This window comes from Saccostrea cucullata, unplaced genomic scaffold, assembly GCF_032062105.1.
Source record: "Saccostrea cucullata isolate Sc308-1 unplaced genomic scaffold, CSIRO_AGI_Scuc_v1 ctg176, whole genome shotgun sequence".
Lineage (NCBI taxonomy): Eukaryota > Metazoa > Mollusca > Bivalvia > Ostreida > Ostreidae > Saccostrea > Saccostrea cuccullata.
Genome location: NW_026939570.1, coordinates 853,569 through 873,949, shown reverse-complemented (window position 1 = coordinate 873,949; position 20,381 = coordinate 853,569). Strand labels below are relative to the sequence as shown.

Sequence of the window (20,381 nt, the reverse complement as noted above, 5' to 3'; positions counted from 1 at the left end):
CTCAACCGGAAAATGTAGGTCAGATTCAGCATCCGAAGCAGGTCTTGTAATATGCATCCTAAGATGTACCATCCATGCAAGTTTGGTCATTATATGTCTCATAGTAACTTGGAAATGAAACCTGCACCAAAAACTTTAACCTGTTCACTCAACTGGAAAATGTAGGTCAGATTCAGCATCCGAAGCAAGTCTAGTAGATTACATCATAAGATGTACCATCCATGCAAGTTTGGTCATTATAGGGCTCAACGTATCTTCGAAATGAAACCTTCACCAAAAACTTTAACCTGTTCACTCAACCGGAAAATATAGGTCACATTCAGCATCCGAAGCAAGGCTGGTAGTATGCATCCTAAGATGTATCATCCATGTAAGTTTGGTCATTATATGTCTCATAGTAACTTGGAAATGAAACCTGCACCAAAAACTTTAACCTGTTCACTCAACCGGAAAATGTAGGTCAGATTCAGCATCCGAAGCAAGTTTAGTAGAATACATCCTAAGATGTACCATCCATGCAAGTTTGGTCATTATAGGGTTCAGAGTATCTTCAAAATGAAACCATCACCAAAAACTTTAACCTGTTCACTCAACCGGAAAATGTAGGTCAGATTCAGCATCCGAAGCAAGGCTGGTAGTATGCATCCTAAGATGTATCATCCTTGTAAGTTTGGTCAACATAGGGATTATAGTTACTCGGAAATGAGACCTACACCAAAAACTGCACCAAAAATGTTAACCTGCACCAAAAACATTAACCTGGTCATTCCTTTGCTGAAATTGCAGCATCTGAAACTTTGACTGGTACAATGAAACACACTAGCAACATCTTCCATGCATGTCTAATCAATATAGGACATAGAAGTACTTAAAAAGAAAACTGCTCCAAAAAACTTAACCTTAACCCGGGACGCCGACGCCGACGCCGAGGGTATCACATAAGCTCCCCCCAACTTCGTTGAGGTGAGCTAAAAATGGATCGTCCGGGAAGCGAACCCGGGCCATCTCACATGCGAAGCGAGAGACATACCACTAGACCACGGAGCCGCTTTGAAATAGCGAAAATTATATACAAACATGAAGTCACATACATGTATATATTCACGTTCGATATATTGTCAAAATTTTACACAATGTATGGTGTCTAATTTAACTTTTATCAAACAGTTCTAACAGATGTAATAAGAATATAAAGTCCGCCGGGAACCTGTTTTATACATAACTCTCCTTCATGCCCCTGTGCTAAAAATAGCGACATGTAATACAATAAATACTAATAAAACAAACGGGTCGGGACACTCTGAGAGGGGTGAGAGAGGTCTTAGGGACTTTTGGTATAAAATTACATTGCAAAAGCTCAAAACCCTCTTGAAATATCTCCCGAAAAGGATAGTGTTACACACAAGCAGAATGTATACATTTATGACCTTGAACTTTGACCTTTTGACCTCAAAATCAATAGGGGTCTTCCTTAGACCACAGGGAGTTGTTATGTAAAAATTCATTGCAAAAGCTCAAAGGGTTCTCGAGATATCGCGCGGAAACGAAAGTGTTATAACGGACAGAATTTGCAAATTTATGACCTTGACCTTTGACCTTTTGACCTCAAAATCAATAGGGTTCTTCTTTAGTCCATAGGGAGTTGCTATGCAAAATTTCATTGCAAAAGCTCAAAAGGTTCTCGAGATATCGTGTAGGAACAAAAGCATTACAGACAGACAGAAAGACGGACGGACAGATGGACGGACGGACAGATGGACAGATGGACAAATCTAAATTAATATGCCCCACTTTTCAAGTGGGGGACAAAAATGTGAGTGGAAAGTAGAAAATATCGTTTCACGTGAAAGCAGAGGAAATTCAGGTTAAAAGACGATTTTTTTTTTAAGTGGTGCTCTTAGTGGCTATATTTCGTCATCAATTCTTTTGCTGCCTATATGAATTATGTCTAATGGAAGGGAATATTATTTAGATTTAGCATAATTATTATTTTCTGAGCATGTTTACAAATTATTCACTGACTCAGTTACCAGTGGTTACAAGCACTGTTTAGTACAGGCGATGGTCAGGAACTTGTGTGCACATGGAAGATGCATAAAAAACAAGCTAATTCAGAGATTCTGTGTTCCCGCTTAAGGAAAAAGTAAAACATGCGCAGTTCGGGGGGAGGGAGGGGGGGAGAGTTGGATCCCCCTCACTGAATTTGTAGAATTATTAAATGTATACATGCATGTATACTGAAGCAAATAGAATATACCATTACGAATATAAAGATTTAATTGCTTATTCTTTATTATGTGTATAGAAGATTCTTTTTATATGGAATATTTATCACACTGTAATGATGATTTTATGAGTTTGTACAAGCCAGACCTCGTAAATTTTTCATTTCGCGTGCTGAATACTATTATTTAGTAAAAAAAAAAGGTATTTATATAACAAAAAGTGGTCTGTCCGGGACTTGAACTCTGGACCTCTCACATGGGAAGTGAGAAACATACCACTAGACCACAGAATCGCTTTACATGGAGGCAAGTATATGCAGAAGTGAAGTCATATACATTTATATATTCATGTTCGGTATTGTCAAAATTTTACACAATCAATGGTGTTTGATTTATTTAGCCTTTATTAAACAGTTCTAATAGATGTAATAAGAACATAAAGTCCGCCAAGAACCTGTTTTATACGCAATAACTCTCCTCATGCCCCTGTGCTAAAAATAGCAACATGTAATACAATGTACTATAAATACTAATAAAACAAACGGGGCGGGGCACTTTGAGAGGGGTGAGAGAGGTCCTAGGGAGTTTTGGTATAAAATTACATTGAATAAGCTCAAAATCTTCTTGAAATATCGCCCGGAAATGATAGTGTTACACACAGACAGAATGTGTAAATTTACGACCTTGAACTTTGACCTTTTGACCTCAAAATCAGTTGGGGTCTTTATTAGGCCACAGGGAGTTGCTATGCTAAATTTCATTGCAAAAGCTCAAAGGGTTCTGGAGATATCGTGTGGAAACAAAAGCGTTACAGACAGGCAGAAAGACGGACGGACGGACAGACGGACGGACAAACCCAAATTAATATCCCCCACTTTTCAAGCGGGGGACAATAATCAAAGTACCATCTTTGTACAAGAGAAAAAAAGTACACAACACCAAAAAAATACAATATATATTAAGATTTAGCATTATGTTCAAAATATCTCTATATATAGCGACAATTGATTTTGCTGTTAAGCTATTGATTGTCGGCATTGCCAAGCTTCCAACGATGATTTTTCGATCGTAGGCGACTATCGCTGAATCACTAATTTTAATGACCCCACCCTATTTTTGTCTTTTCATGATCATCTCTCTTTGTGAAGGGACCTGGCCCTTCATTTTAACAAATAACAAGAGGCCCATGGGCCACATTGCTCACCTGAGCACTGTAGCTTGGAAAAAAGCAGAAATCAGTTTATTATCAAAGTTTAAACCCAAAAGTGGTCCCAAACAATCCTTAAAGGGGAGAAGGTATGATCTGAACAAACTTGAATCTACACAACTAAAGATGCTTGCATATTTCTTTGACTACCTGTGGCTTTATTGCCATTTACATTGACATTGTGGCCCTGCCGTACCCCCAGGGGTCATGACTTGAACAAACTACCTGAGAGTGAAAAGAAGATTTTTAAAGAATTTTTCTACATATTTCTATGTAAAACTTGGATTCCATGTTGTGGACCCGCTCTACCCCCATGGGTCATGATTTGAACAAACTTGAATCTACACTACCTAAGGATGCTTCCATATAAATATGACTAATCCTGGCTTTGCTATTCTTGAGAAGAAGATTTATCAAGAATTTCCCTATAAATTTCTATGTAAACTTTGATCCACCAATGAAGCCTCACCCTACACCAGGAGGTCATGATTTGAATAAAGCTGAATCTACATTACCTGAGGATGCTTCCATATAAATATAATAATTCATGCCTTTGCTATTCTTGAGAAGAAGATTTTTAAAGAATTACCCTGTATATTTCTATGTAAAACTTTGATCGGCCATTGTGGCCCCGCCCTACCCTCGTGGGTCATGATTTGAACAAACTTGAACCTATGCTACCTGAGGATGCTTCCATATAAATTTCATTTTTACTGGCACAGTGGTTCTTGAGAAGAAGATTTTAAAATATTTCCATTTCAAATTTTTTTTTCTCTGTGATAAAGTTAGGGGAGTTTATTTCTTGATAATTCTGACGGAATGTAAATTAGGCAGGTTGATAGGTCAGGTGCTAAGAAGGCCTAATATGCATGCAAATCTTGTGCGCATCTGTCTCTGATGCTAGGGAGGCCATATGCATGTAAATCTCGTGCGGCTGCCTTTGTGTTTGACGTCAGGGAGCCAGGACTATTGAAATTGGCATGGGAGTCCTCATGTAACTTAAATCGATTAGTCTACATTTTTTAAAGTCAAATCTACAATTTTATTCCACAATGAAATGGAAATATAAGGAATCACTGTCTAGTTAGTTTAGTATGCCTGGGACATCAACAATAGTGGGAAACATGGGATAATTTATTTAAAGGTAGGATTCTTCTCATATTTCTAATATTTAAAAATATTAATGAAATTTTCACAGAATCAAGAAGACAGTATCACTACGTGTTGGCATCAGTAAAAATAAATTTGACCGTTACATATTAGAGACAAGGACAGGTCAAGGTCATTATCTTTTTCCTTGACAATAAGAATAAAATCAAAGGCCTGAAGGGCCACAATGGTGCCGCTCTTTAGATATGCCATATATGGCAGTGATACCGTGAAATGATTGGATTTCCAAGCATGTTCAAAAGCATGCATATGTCTACAGAATTATATAGCTTAGCTGTATATCTAGATAAAATAATACGATTTAAGCATTTATGAAATGAACACCAGGTTTTCCTTCTTTTTTTTTTTTTTAAATATACTTCATTTCATTGTTTTTAATTGCGATGATGTCCGTTTTTGGTTTTAACATTTATAACAGAGTAATAGATTTACTGCTGTTTGGCAGGTGATACTGCTGATTCAGTAATAAATACGCATGTTTCCTAAGTTTTTATGCATTAATGAATTCGTTTAAACCTGGAAAATGTTTATGAAAAGTTTGAATAAATTCTGTGCACTTGTAAGAAATCGCTAAAAATCCAAAAACCGGGACCGTCGGGAGTTGAGAGGAGTAGATTTACTGCTTGCCGGTCCTGATAACAAATGAAAGCCATTTTAAATTTTGATTTTTCAAAACAATCCCAGTTAATTGTTTACACTAGCATTGATAATTTACTGGCCAACTGAACATAGGCATCGGCATTGTTTACGTAGAGCAAGCTTGGGTTGTAACTGGAAGTTACAAGTATAACCTAATTTACGAACCAAATCCGGAAATCGGGGATTATAGCGATAAGCAAGTCCCGCCGTGTCATAAAAAATAATCAGGTTAAGGGTCGAAAAGTAACCCGACGAAAGTGGGTGAGTTGTCAACTACATATAGGATTGTTGAAATTGTATGATTTTCAAGCAATGTATCGAATAAACGCAAAAATTGCCAAGTATATTCCTACGCCAGATACATGACGGTCTTGGTTCGAGTACTATATTATTTGGCGCATAAAGAAAGCGGTGAACAGTCAGAGATTTCCTCTTAGCTATATGTACGCCAAGCTAAAGCTCGACACCATAAAAATAACTTGCCAATCAAGTGATACCTACTTCTATTTCAAAAGTTTAATGATTGTTCTTTTTGCATAAAAACATATTACTATATCGGGTCTTTAGCATGATATTACCAAATTTACATAAATAATTTAACTAAACTGGATATTGGCTAATCCGAATTTTCTCTGTTTTTCTTAATTTTTTAGGATATATTAGTTATTTTCATATGCTTCCTATATTTAACTTTTTCTTATTTTCACATATAATAAAGTAGTCTTATAAATGTACAAAATGATACAAAAACAAAAAGTTTTGATCGTTTACTAAGAGAGAAAAAATACTTTTTATGGATTTTTGGCTCAAATCTGCACTTTGATAGGAAGCATTTAAAAGCTAACAAAGTTCTTGTTTGTTTGAAAAATCATATTTATTTGATATATTTTGAAAGTTTAGTCCCTCATTATTAATTTAACTTACATTTGAAAATTTCTCCAAGTCTTCGATTGTGTAAAAATTATAACTAAATTCATTGTTCTATTATAATTTTGAGAGGCAGAAAAGAAGATATTTTCATACGCCACCATTCCGCCAAAAATATAGTCCCTGCAAGTTTTCAAAGGCAGTTTACCATTTCTATTTAAAGTTGTACAATTGTGATGAGGAAAGAAAAATATGGTCTTTTAAATTCCTTACACCTCAATTTATAAGACATATAAGGAAATATACTTTGAGTGTTTCATCTAGTCTGAAACCAGAGAAGAATCCTACCTTAAATTCGCCCCGTTTTAAATTCACCCATATGTAAGTAGGGCGAAAGGGGCAAAAATAAAACGAAGGCAAAAATTTCCCTGTATACAGTATTTCTATGTAAAAATTGATCGGCCATTGTGGCCCCGCCCTACCCCCGAGGGGTCATGATTTGAACAAACCTGAATCTACTCTACCTGAGGATACTTCCATATAAATTTCATCTATCCTGGCACAGTGGTTCTCGAGAAGAAGATTTTTAAAGAATTTTCCTATATATTTCTATGTAAAACTTTGATTGGCCATTGTGGCCGTGCCCTACCCACGGGGGTCAACATTTGAACAAATGTTCCCTATTTCTGAATTATCTCCCCTTGAATAAGGGTGTGGCCCTTCATTTGAAAAACCAGAAGTCTCTGTCGAGACTGTAGCTCTACTGGTTTGTACTTATCAAAAACCATTGCACTATTTTATGTATCTTTGTGTAGTCTACTTGTGTGCCAACTTATTTTGAAATCAGACAAAAACTGTAGAAGGAGTAGCGTTTTTAAAGAATTCCACAGAAAATTCTATTTTGAGTAACCATAGCAATACCGTTCATCGAAATCAAAAACCGATGCACTATTCTATGTATCTTAGTGTAGTCTACTTGTGTGCCAAGTTATATTGAAATCAGACCAAAACTGTAGAAGGAGTAGCGTTTTAAAGGAATTTCACAGAAAATTCTATTTTTAGTAACCATGGCAACACTGTTCATCTAAATCAAAAACGATGCACTATTCTATGTATCTTAGTGTAGTCTACTTGTGTACCAAGTTATACTGAAATCAGACAAAAACTGTAGAAGGAGTAGCGTTTTTAAGGAATTTTACAGAAAATTCTATTTTTAGTAACCATGGCAACACCGTTCATCAAAATCAAAAACCGATGCACTATTCTATGTATCTTAGTGTAGTCTACTTGTCTGCCAAGTTATATTGAAATCAGACAAAAACTGTAGAAGGAGTAGCGTTTTTAAGGAATTTCACAGAAAATTCTATTTTTAGTAACCATGGCAACACCGTTCATCGAAATCAAAAACCGATGCACTATTCTATGTATCTTAGTGTAGTCTACTTGTGTGCCAAGTTATATTGAAATCAGACCAAAACTGTAGAAGGAGTAGCGTTTTAAAAGAATTTCACAGAAAATTCTATTTTTAGTAACCATGGCAACACCGTTCATCGAAATCAAAAACCGATGGACTATTCTATGTATCTAAGTGTAGTCTACCTGTGTACCAAGTTATATTGAAATCAGACAAAAACTGTAGAAGGAGTAGTGTTTTTAAGGAATTTTACAGAAAATTCTATTTTGAGTAACCATAGCAACACCGTTCATCGAAATCAAAAACCGATGCACTATTCTATGTATCTTAGTGTAGTCTACTTGTGTGCCAAGTTATACTGAAATCAGACAAAAACTGTAGAAGGAGTAGCGTTTAAAAGGAATTTCACAGAAAATTCTATTTTTAGTAACCATGGCAACACCGTTCATCAAAATCAAAAACCGATGCACTATTCTATGTATCTTAGTGTAGTTTACTTGTGTGCCAAGTTATATTGAAATCAGACAAAAACTGTAGAAGGAGTACCGTTTTTAAGGAATTTCACAGAAAATTCTATTTTTAGTAACCATGGCAACACCGTTCATCGAAATCAAAAACCGATGCACTATTCTATGTATCTTAGTGTAGTCTACTTGTGTGCCAAGTTATACTGAAATCAAACTAAAATTGTAGGAGGAGTAGCATTTTGAAAAATTGTTTACAGACGGACAGACAGACAGACGGACGGACGCCGGACGCATTACTATCGCATAAGCTCTTCTGGTCTCTGACCAGTAGAGCTAAAAACTTGGATCCCCTTCACCTAAGGATACTTTGTGGCAATTAAGTTTGGTTGAAGTTGGCCCAGTGGTTCTTGTGAAGAAGATGAAAATGTAAAAAGTTTACCACAACAACAACAACAGAGGATGGACAAATTTTGATCAGAAAAGCACAGGTAAGCTAAAAACTTCCCTTTACCCAAGAATGGTTTGTACCAAATTTGGTTAAAATTGGCCTAGTGGTTCTTGAGAAGAAGTCAAAAATGTGAAAAGTTTACAGACAGACGAATGGACGGACAACGGACAAAACAAGACCAGAAAAGCTCACTTGAGCCTTCGGCTCAGGTGAGCTAAAAAATTGTATTTCAACTAATCAGTAATATTCAGTAATAATCAGTGCCCCAAACCAGCAAGAACTCCTGACCCTAGAGCTACACATTTCACAGTTTTGGAAAAGGCACCCTCCCTCATCATAAATATTTGATTAATACCAAGGAGAAGATTTCAATTATGCATTAATTCATTTAAAGTATAATGAGAGGCTAATCCTAACACCAGAACTTCAAACTGTATCCCTGACCCAGGGGCTTTGAAATTCTCAATTCTGCAAGAAGAACCATTGCTCATCATAGATATATAGGGAGCAGAGTAGAATGTTTTCAAAGAATTAATGAACATTACAGTCCACTATCTTATCAATAGTGCCCCACCTTAACACCAGAACCCCTGACCCTGGGGCCTGATGAAGTTCACAATTTTCAAAGAGGCACTCTTGCTCACCATTAATATGCATGATTGTAGTAAGTTTGTTTAATACTCAGGAGCAGAGAAGAAGATTATCAAAGAATTCACACATTTTCACTGTATAATCTGTAGAGCCTCACCCTTACAACAGAACCCCTCACCCTCACAATTATGGAAAAGACACCCTTCCTCATCATAACTACACAATAAGTTTGTTTGATTAATACCCAGGAGCAGAGAAGATTTTCAAAGAATTCATGCATTTTACTATAAAATTCAATATTTTTGTTCCCCTACACCCAAAGATGCTTTGTGCTAAAATTGGTTGAAATTAGTTGAACAGTTGCTGAGAAGAAGCTGAAATGTTCAACACGTACACGACGAACACCGCACAACGGACAAAAAAAGATACTCAGGTGACCCAATAAAAGATTGCTGATGAAGCACAAGAGAAAATGTGTTATGGAATGAAATCTTAGTTTGTACAATGGTTTTACCAGTTCCATTGTGTACCTATATCTATGTTTATTACTTAAACACTGTAACATTTTGGCATTTATTTTCATTAGGGGCTTGCACTTATTTAACAAAGGCTAAAATCATTTAATTCACACATTAAAATTCTCATACTATGAATTTTTCAATTATACACATAACCCAGGTTAAATGGAGTATATTCATACCGGTAATTTACATTGTGGAATGAGTGCTATCTATGATTTCCTGCTCCCCCCCCCCCCCCCCCAAACCCCCAGGTGAACCTGGAACTTGCTCGCTCCTTCCAAAGTTCTGGAATACCAACAAAAACCTGTTGCCCATGGTTATTTAGAATGCCTTTTATACAAAGAGAGCAGCCCCCAATATGCTACATTTTGTAAATATTTTTATCTATTGAAAATATTATGTACCTGGTACTTTAACTTTGCTGTGTATGCAGTGTTTAGATTATATTATCATTGTTCATCTTAATAATCTAAACCCTTTTAAATTTCTGCCATAATGTATATAAAGTAAACAATAAATAAATAAAGATATCCAACAAATATATATATATATGTATAATGAATTTAAGTTACATATTTTAAAATTACACAAGTACATGTATATACACAGGCAATTGTAAATTAAATATTTAATTGAAAGTTTTTACCATTAGCTTTGACTTGTCCATTTCTTGATCAACCAGGCCTTCCTTTTGGGGGGCTACAATTTATTGTAAATCAATTTTAAAAACCAAAACAATAAAACAGGAGGTCAGCTGATACTTTGACACTAGCTTGATAACATTTTATTTAGATTTCAAAAGATTTTTTTTTTGAAGACATTGCCAAGTGTGATAAATCCTAAATACAGTCATGCATTGTTATTTTTGCCAAGTAGTTAAAAATAAACTGACTCATTTCTCATTAGGAGATTGTATCACCTCTTTTAATAGTTGAAATTGTTATCATAGCTATACGTAAATTGTTGAGATATATAGAAAGATTGTCTCACAGTGTCAGAATATCATATTGATAGCCTTTAACACTGTGACACAATTACCTTTTTTCCCTCAATGAATATTAAATTACAGTATTTCAAGTTAAAATTTTTTATATTTTAATGCAAAAACTCAATATCAGAAATGAAAGATGATACCTTCTATGGAAATGATATCTTCGCTTTTTTGTTCACTACCCTGCATGATTAATTTCCGTTTTTTTCGGTCCAAATCATACTCATACAACTGTTCATCACTTGTAACATCACCCTGAATTTTTACTGACTTCTTTCCCTTTTTAGCTGCATCATTTAACTCCTCGCAGCACTGGAATGGCAAAAACATCCATCTGTCTTTGTGCAATACACACCAAACTGCTGTTTTCTGAATGAAATAAAAAGTAAGCTTAGTCTCATGGAATTAAATTGCATTCATTGACACTAACTGCATATTTTTGTCCCCTGCTGAAAGTGGAGGATATTAATTTTGGTCGGTCTGTCTGTCTAGCTGTTCTGTCTAGCTGTGTAGTTTTGTCTGTCTGTATCACTTTCATTTCCACACAATATCTCAAGAAGCTAGCCTTTGAGCTTTTGCAATGAAATTTTACACAATAACTCCCTATGGCTCAAGGAAGACCATTCGAAATCTGTTTGTTTTAACACTTTTGTTTCTGTGCCATATCTAGAGAAGCTTGATTTTGAGCTTTTGCAGTAGGAGATTTTATACCACAACTCCCTTTGGCCTAGAAAGACCCCTATTTATTTCAAGGATGTGTCAATCAAATGCATCCTAAAATTCATATTCTCATTAATTTCCAGATAAAATGAGTTTTTTAATATATATTTCTGACTGTTAAATGCTATAGCAATATGAGTCATGATATTATACAGAAAATTCGAGAAACTATACTTGACTCTGTGTCCAAACCCCTTCAATCCCAAACTGTTCATTTTTGTATTATATAAACAGCAAGTCTAACAAAATGATTTTATTTTGCACCGAACTTATTTATCAAATAACTTATTTATCAAATAAACATAAGACACATCAATTAATACACAACAACAAATAACTGATGACAAAACTGATGTGTTAAATGGTTTTGCTTTCTCACATTTCTAATCTGATTCAGAATTTTCTGGATTTCAATTTTATTTTTATTTATTAATACACAACAAAATTGCTTCTTTTCTTAATTATCAAGGATAAAGTTAAAATTTGTAAAAGTGTAAAGATGTGTCAATCAAATGCATCTAGAAATTCGAAGTTTCAATAACTTCCAGAAAAAAATAAGATTTTTATTATTTTTTCCTAAGAAATGCTTTAGCAACATATGAGTCATAAAATAATACAGAAAATTTGAGAAAATATCAACATCAAATCTGAGTCTATGCACTTTTAAATAGTTGGTGACAAAGGACAATAAAAGATAGTAAAGATACTGGTACAAATAATATAATTATAAGTTGATTTTTTTTTTAATCTTTTTTCTTGAATAACAACCCACTACATGAACAACATACATTTGAGTTTAAAAAGTAAATTTAAAAAAAAACAAGATGTGTTTGTGAAACACTATGCGCCCGGCGTCAACAAAGTTTGAAAAAGCTATTTTTAGTATATAGGTCACAGTCAAGGTCACAAGGTCATTGGCCTTGGTGTTGTTTGAAAGAACTTTATTAGTGGAGTATGAATACTAAATATGAAGTCCCTATCTCCTATGGTTCAAAAGTTATGACAAAAAGTGGAAAAAGCTATTTTTAGCATATAGGTCACAGTCAAGGTCACAAGGTCATTAACCTTGGTGTTGTTTGAAAGAACTTTACTAGTGGAGTACGCATACTAAATATGAAGTCCCTATCTCCTATGGTTCAAAAGTTATGGCAAAAAGTGTAAAAAGTTATTTTTAGCATATAGATCACAGTCAAGGTCACAAGGTCATTGAGCTTGATGTCATTTGAAAGAACTTTATTAGTAGAGTACGCATACCAAATATGAAGTTTCTACCTCTTATGGTTCAAAAGTTATGACAAACAGTTGAAAAAGCTATTTTGAGCATATAGGTCACAGTCAAGGTCTAAAGGTCATTGACCTTCATGTCGCTTGAAAGAACTTTATTAGTGGAGTATGCATACCAAATATGAAGTCTCTATCTCTTATGGTTCAAAAGTTTTGGCGAAGGTTAAAGTTGACAACAGACAGACAGACAAACAGATAAACAGACAAACAGACAAACAGACAGGACAAAAACAATATATGCCCCGGATCTATCGATTCGGGCGCATAAAAACACAGAAAATTTTTGGAAGGTCAGACAGACATATGGACACAGAGTGATTACCGTACTATAAGGCACATGCAAATTATGCAGGATCCTCATCATGTTTTCGAACATGATATTAAATAAAATTTAATTCCTACACCGTCATCTTTTATTTGTGCATAAAATTTATTCCTTTAGAATAATTTAGAGATACTTACTGGATGAAAGGGGATGTTTTCATCATCACCTAAAATGAGACAACATACATGTTTAAACAAAACTGCACCTTAGAAACATGATCTACAGTAGCTATCCCAGTCATATTTCTATTTCTTTCCATGACCATCACACATATATACAGTCAAACTTCGTTATCTCCAACCTGATTGGGCTGAGAAAAAACTTCCGAGATATTGAGACTTCGAGGGCAAAATATATGGTGGTCACTTCCATTTATATACAGGTAGATGGATGGATGGGTCCAGGAAAGAAAATATTCAAATATATAAAAAATACACAGAATCTGATGAGTTTTTAACATAACCTGAAGCTCAATCATTTCTTCATGATGTTTACAATGTACTATGGTAACATTTGTTTTAATAATCAGTTTTAAAACAAGAGGCCTAGGGGCCACATCGCTCACACCTGAGCAGCTGGCAAGGTAAAATCAAAAATCAGTTTAAATATAAAAGTGGGTTATGGTGAGGAGGGGGGGGGGGGTATTTGAACAAACTTAAATTTATACTTCCTATGGATGCTTTTATAAAGTTTAAACCAATAATTGGCCCCAAACTTAATCCTTCAATGGGAGAGGGTTTGATTTGAACAAACTTGATTCTACACCAACTAAGGATGTTTGTATATTTTTTTGACTTCCTGTGGCTTAGATATTGCCCTTTACATTTGAACTTATATTGTGCCCCCCTCAACTTTACCATCCCCTCCTCATGATTTGAACAAATCTAAATTAACACTTCCTAAGGATGAATCCATATAAATATGACCAATCATGGTTTTGCTGTGCTCGAGAAGATTTAAAAAAAAAAAAAAAAATCCTATATATTCCTATGTAAAGCTTTGCTCATCCCTTGTGGTCCTTTCCTAACAAACATGAATCGATATTTCTTGAGGATGCTTCCATATAAATGTGAACAATAACCAGGCATTGTTGATCTTGATATTTTTAAAGAATTTTCCTATATTTTTCTATGTAAAAATTTGATCAGTCATTGTGACTCCACCCTACATCCAGGGGTCATGATTTGAACAATTTGAATTTACATACCTAAGGATTCTTCCAAATAAATATGATTAGTCATGGCTTTTTTGTTCTTGAGAAGAAGATTTTTGAAGAATTTTTATATGTATTCCTTTGTTAAAATTTGATCCCCCATTGTGGCCCCATTAACCTACCCCAGGGGGTCATGATTTGAATAAACTTGAATCTACACTACCAGAGGATACTCAGGGTTCTCCACATTTGAAAATTTAACCATGGAGGAAGCTGCACGAAGGCGAAATGTGGTGAAAACATGTGTCTAACATGCATGTTAGACATTTCTTATCTTTAAAAATCAATGATTGGTATTACAATTTTTAAACTTAACCACTGCAACACAAAACAATGGAATAACTACACTTTTTAAAATAAAAAAAATAATTATTAAATTGAAAAGGATTTATCCAATTTCTTACTTCACAAATGTACCAAAATTTGTCAAAAACTGTAGTTATAATATAACCTTCTGAAGGAATTAAAAGAAATATTGTTGACACAGTAAGTCAGTAACTATGGCAATATTTTTTCAGAAATTAATAATGTAAGAATTGCAGCCTGTTGTATGAAATGTTTTGTTTCAATATGACTAAAACTGATGAATGGGTAGTATTTTTTAAGTTAACACACAAAGGAACATTTGGACTAGTGTCCCTTTTTTGCGAAACGTTTTATTTTTCTAGATACTGCATTTTTTACCAAGTTTTGTTTACTTCTCCACTGTCGAAGTGCTAAAAATAGCGCCATACGACGTTTCGTAACAACGGGAAGTAACTCCAAAACTAAGACTAACACGGCGATTAAAACTAAGACGGCGATTGACAAGTAGGCCCAATGCACATTTGATCGGATATATAATAAAGTTAAAGCTTAAAAAACATGCAGAGCATGGGAAATTGATTAAATTCAGAGGAATATGACATATTTTTACAGAGTATTTTTTTCTGGCACAGAAACCTGAATCGCATGCATGACTATTATCATGCTCATAATTGTCATCTTTAAACCTGTTATATATCTAATAATTTAGTGAACATGTTGAAGTTTCCCAAAATTATTTACATGTGTACAGGATAATAAACTCTCAAAATATTGATCAGCTGATTGTCTCTCCATTGATTGTCACGCTTCACATCACAGTCGCTAATTAATGACGTGTTTGTTTAGCACAGTCCGCTTTCCTTCCCTTCGAGGCATGCAGGGTGCATGGCAGTCGTAGTATAAACACAATTAACTACTCAGATGATTAAAAAAGGTGTTAGGACTGAAATGCAATAAAATTTAATCATGGCGGCTGTCGATTTTAACCATGGCGCAGCTCGTTTAACCATGGCGCACATAAATTTAACCATGGCGGGCCGCCATGGTAAAACCCCTTGTGGAGAACCATGGATACTTCCATATAACCTTAGCCAATCATGTCTTTGCTGTTCTTGAGAAGATTTTTAAAGATTTTTCCTATGTATTCCTGTGTTAAACTTTGATACCCCATTGTAACAACAACCTACCCAGAGGGTCAGAGGGTCATGATTTGAAGAAACTTAAATCTACACTACAAGAAGATGCTTCCACATGAGTTTGATCTTTCCTGGTCCAGTGTTTCTTGAGAAGAAGATTTTTAAAGATTTTTATTATGTATTCCTATGTATGATTAAACTGTGTTCCCCCATTTTTGCCTCACCCTCCCCAAGTGGGGTAGGGGTCATGATTTGAACAAATTTGAATCTACACTACCTGAGGATGCTTCCATATGAGTTTCATCTTTCCTGAAAAGACTTTTAAAAGATGCCATCAATTTTTCACTAATTCATAATTATCTCCCCTTGGAAGAGGGCTTGGCCCTTCATTTGAATTTCATCAAAGGATACTTTGTGGCAAGTTTGGTTGAAATTAGTCCTGTGGTTCTTGAGAAGATGAAAATGTGAAAAGTTTACGACAACAACAGATAGACAACGACAGACAACTGACAAATTTTGATTAGAAAAGCTCAAAGACAATAGAGCCTTCAGCTCATATCAGCTAACAAGACAGGCTACTCACTGATAAGCTGATGTTTTAGGGATTTCAAGAGCCTTGTTGTCCCCCGCTTGAAAAGTGGGGGATATTAATTAGGGGTGAAACGATATGCCTCCTTCACAGTTCGATACGTATTGTAAAATTTGATCGCAGTTCGGTTATATTCGATATGATACATTTTGATAGAAGGCAACAAATTCAACTGTTGTTTTATGCTTCCTTTTACTTAATCTTCTCTAACAATTTATGTCAAAATGGATAGAATAAATCAGTTTCATTGATTTGACTGTTAAAAATTATTTTACAAACTTGAAAGTCCACAAAAATTTACGAATTTGAACTAATTATACAGAGAAACATATTTATACCTTATACCAATCCCGACTGAATATCGATCCCGACCGAAAAATGAACCGAACCGAAAGTTGAGATTTCGTACCATGTATCGAACCGAGAAAAAATACCATGGTGAACCGTTTCAGTCCTAATATTAATTTGTGTCTGTCCGTCCGTCATTCTGTCTATCTGTAACGCTTTCGTTTCCACATGATATCTCGAGAACCCTTTTTCTTCCTATATATTTCTATGTAAAACTTTGGTCGGCCAATTTGGCCCTGCCCTACCCCCAGGGGTCATGATTTGAACAAATTTGAATCTACACTATCTGAGCATGCTTCCACATATATATGATGAATTATGGCTTTGTCATTCTTGAGAAGAAGATTTTTAAAGAATTTTCCTATATATTTCTTAGACTATGTAAAACTTTGGTCGGCCATTTTGGCCCCGCCCTACCCCCGGGGGTCACGATTTGAACAAACTTGAATCCACACTACCTGAGCATGCTTCCATATAAATATGATGAATTATGGCTTTGTCATTCTTGAGAAGAAGATTTTTAAAGAATTTTCCTATATATTTCTTAGACTATGTAAAACTTTGGTCGGCCATTTTGGCCCCGCCCTACCCCCGGGGGTCACAATTTGAACAAACTTGAATCCACACTACCTGAGCATGCTTCCATACAAATATGATGAATTATGGATTTGTCATTCTTGAGAAGAAGATTTTTAAAGAATTTTCCTATATATTTCTATGTAAAACTTTGGTCGGCCATTTTGGCCCCGCCCTACCCTCGGGGGTAATGATTTGAACAAATTTGAATCTACACTACCTGAGGATGTTTCTCCATAAGTTTCATATATCCTGGCACAGTAGTTCTTGAGAAGAAGATTTTTAAAATATGCCACCAAATTTTCATTTATTCCCAATTATCTCCCCTTGAATGAGGGCGTGGCCCTTCATTTGAACAAACTTGAATCCCCTTCACCCAAGGATACTTTGTGGCAAATTTGGTTGAAATTGGCCCAGCGGTTCTTGAGAAGAAGTCGAAAATGTGAAAAGTTTACAGACAGACGGACATGCAGACAGACAGACGCCGGACAAAATGTGATCAGAAAAGCTCACTTGAGCTTTCAGCTCAGGTGAGCTAATAAAACAGGTTCTCGGCGGACTTTATACAAATTCAGGGGGATCCGACTTTTTCCCTAAGCGGGGGACACAAATTCTCTGAATTAGCTTGTTTCAAGTTAGCATTTTGTACAGTTGTTATAATGATATAGATAAAGCAAATTATACCTATCATTGGGTCTTATTTTGGCGGACTTGTTCCATATAAATTGTTAGGCCTTAATGTTTTTACAGAAAGTTTCATCTACCTAATCAATAAGCAGGGCTCACAGTGAGTCTGACTGATCAACAAGGGTTGTTTGCTCCTTATAGGCACTTGATCCCACCTATGGAATTTCCAGGAGTCAGTGTTTTATGCCCTCCACACACACACACACAAGATTTGCATGCATATTAGGCCTCCTTAGCTCCTGACCTATCGATTTGCCTAATTTACTTTCCGGTAGAATTATCAAGAAATCAACTCCACTAACTTTCAAAGAGTTATCACAGAGAAAACAAACAGAAATGGAATTTTTTATGTATATCTCTATTTCCAACTGTTTTCTCTATGATAGACGTACACTACAAAAGTCCATCTTGTTAATTTCTTGGTACAAGTGTATATCCTATGGCATGTATATTTCCATACATGTTAACTCTACCGATTTGGGTGGGAGTCTATGCATATACCGCTTTTTCACTCCATCTGATCTCTCACCCACCACTTTTATTCGTAAGTATACCACTTTTCTATAAAAGATTTGTTAAAAGTATTTTTGGTTAGCTTGGGTATCCATTTTGAAGCCACTCGTCATAAAATCTCGTCAGATATTGCATGATTTGACCCGGAAGCTTACAAATGCTTTTTTGTACTGATGTATTCATGGATTTCAAGCATGTTTTTGATGACAACACCACAAAACTCAGTGATTACATTGATTACAATAAATGTCGTCCATATCAATGCCACGAAAAAGAAGATATAGCATTCCAGAAATGGATGAAAACGTGTGACATCGTCTATAAAAGCACAGGTGCTCACATTTTTATCAATAAAATCTATAGGAATCACTCCATTGACAAAGCCATGAGGCACGAGATATATTGCATCGATACTCATCTGGATCTCTACTTTCGTTTTCAATAAGCACGGGAAATTCAGTTTATCTAACAAAAGATCTTAGGTTTACATTTTAAATCTGGATTTAACAATGTCATCATCTTCTGTGTTTGAGAGCTGAATGAACATTCAGAATTTATTGCTTCCAGGCTATATCAACAAGGATAATGCTACGAAAGGCTGTTAAGCAGTCAATCAAAGCAAACTCATGAGCATGAAAAATATTTGTTTTATAATTTATGGCAAACTAAGTGTCATTGTTGTTGATATTTGAGATTACTCTATCACCAGTGGTCATTTTAGGCCATATTAACATACTTACATCTTTGCAAATCCATGCGTAAAACAACGCGTGCAATGCTACCGCTTTTGAGGTCTAAATCTCCCTATTTTTAATTATGGTATGTTAGTTGTATGATATTTCTCCATTGAAATACTACCCAAGGGTCAAATGTCAACCTGCATGTATATGACTGGCATATGAATTCACTGAAGAAGAAAAAGTTTGTTTAATTGTTTACATAGTAATTAGTAGTGATGGCAACGAGTACCCGCTTAACCGGTTAACCGTCGAACGTTGCGAGTATCGGTTAGTAAAACTGCTATTCGGTTACTCGGATGAAATAAATTCTACATAGTAAAGGTATAGAAAATGAAAGTTTTATAACTATAAATGTATACTAACTTACACATTTCCCTAATTTTAGGTACCGTTAGACTTGATCTAGTACATGGTTGTAGTGAATCAAATTGTTTTGATTAGTTTTCACAGTTTATATAATTGATAGCTTTCATTGCTTTGGGTATACATATTTTGAACGCCTGAGTTAGGATTACCTCATTTGATTATTTAACGAGATGCCGCCGCAGACATAATAAGCTTGGAGTTGTAACAAAAGAACAGCTGATTCAAAATCTATTAAATCACCTAAGCTTAAATTATTCGGAAACCAGCGATTTACTGGCATACATGTTAACCTATTGTGATGAAAAATAGGGAGATTCAGACCTCAAAAGCGGTAGCATTGCGCGCGTGTTGTTTAACGCTTGGATTATCGATATCTTTCATGTAATATACATGTATATTATAAGCCTTAAATGAAATCAGGTACCTACACTAATTAATCTTAAATATCAACAGCAAAGAAGAAGACAGAAACACCTTAAGTTTGACATAAATTGTACGAATCCAAATATTTTATGCTCATCATTTTGCTTGGATTGGCTGCTTTACTTAGACTTTTGAAGAGTGATCTTTGCTGGTATAGCCTAGAAGCAATAATTTTGAATGTTCATTCAGTTAGCCTAGAAGCAATAATTTTGAATGTTCATTCAGTTTTTAAACAAAACAAATGATGACATGGTTTAATCTAGATCTAAAACAAGTTCCTATCTTTCGTTATATATATCAGATTTCCCGCGATGATCGAAAACGAAAGTAGAGATGTGCCACATGGCTTGGTCAATCGAGTGATTTCTATTGACTTTATTGATAAAGTTGTGAGCTTCTGTGCTTTTAAAGACGATGTCAAATGTTTTCATCTAATTCTTAAAAGCTGTATCTCCTTTTTCATGGCAGGGATGTTGATTAATTTATCGTAACCAATGTAATCTTGTGTTGTTGTCGTTGTCAAATCCGTGCTTGAAATCTATGTACAAAAAAGCGTTTGTATAATTCCGAGTCAAATCACGCGATATCTAGCGAGATTTTATGAGAGTGGCTTCA

The 20,381-nt window shown here is 35.1% G+C and overlaps 1 protein-coding gene across 7 annotated transcripts in view; it reads right to left on the bottom strand.

The window, feature by feature from the left end:
- LOC134253316 (uncharacterized) overlaps positions 1-20,381 on the bottom strand; it is a 158,436-nt gene that overhangs the window by 66,257 nt on the left and 71,798 nt on the right. For all 7 annotated transcript variants that reach the window (XR_009989102.1, XR_009989103.1, XM_062735846.1 and 4 more), the window contains exons 12-14: positions 13,007-13,035; positions 10,684-10,909; positions 10,196-10,248 (exon numbers count right to left, since the gene is read on the bottom strand). Coding sequence is in view for 5 of the 7 variants with exons in the window: in XM_062735846.1 (XP_062591830.1) it covers positions 10,196-10,248; positions 10,684-10,909; positions 13,007-13,035 (308 nt within the window). In the remaining 2 variants the exon portion in view is untranslated. The remainder of the gene's footprint in view (positions 1-10,195; positions 10,249-10,683; positions 10,910-13,006; positions 13,036-20,381) is intronic.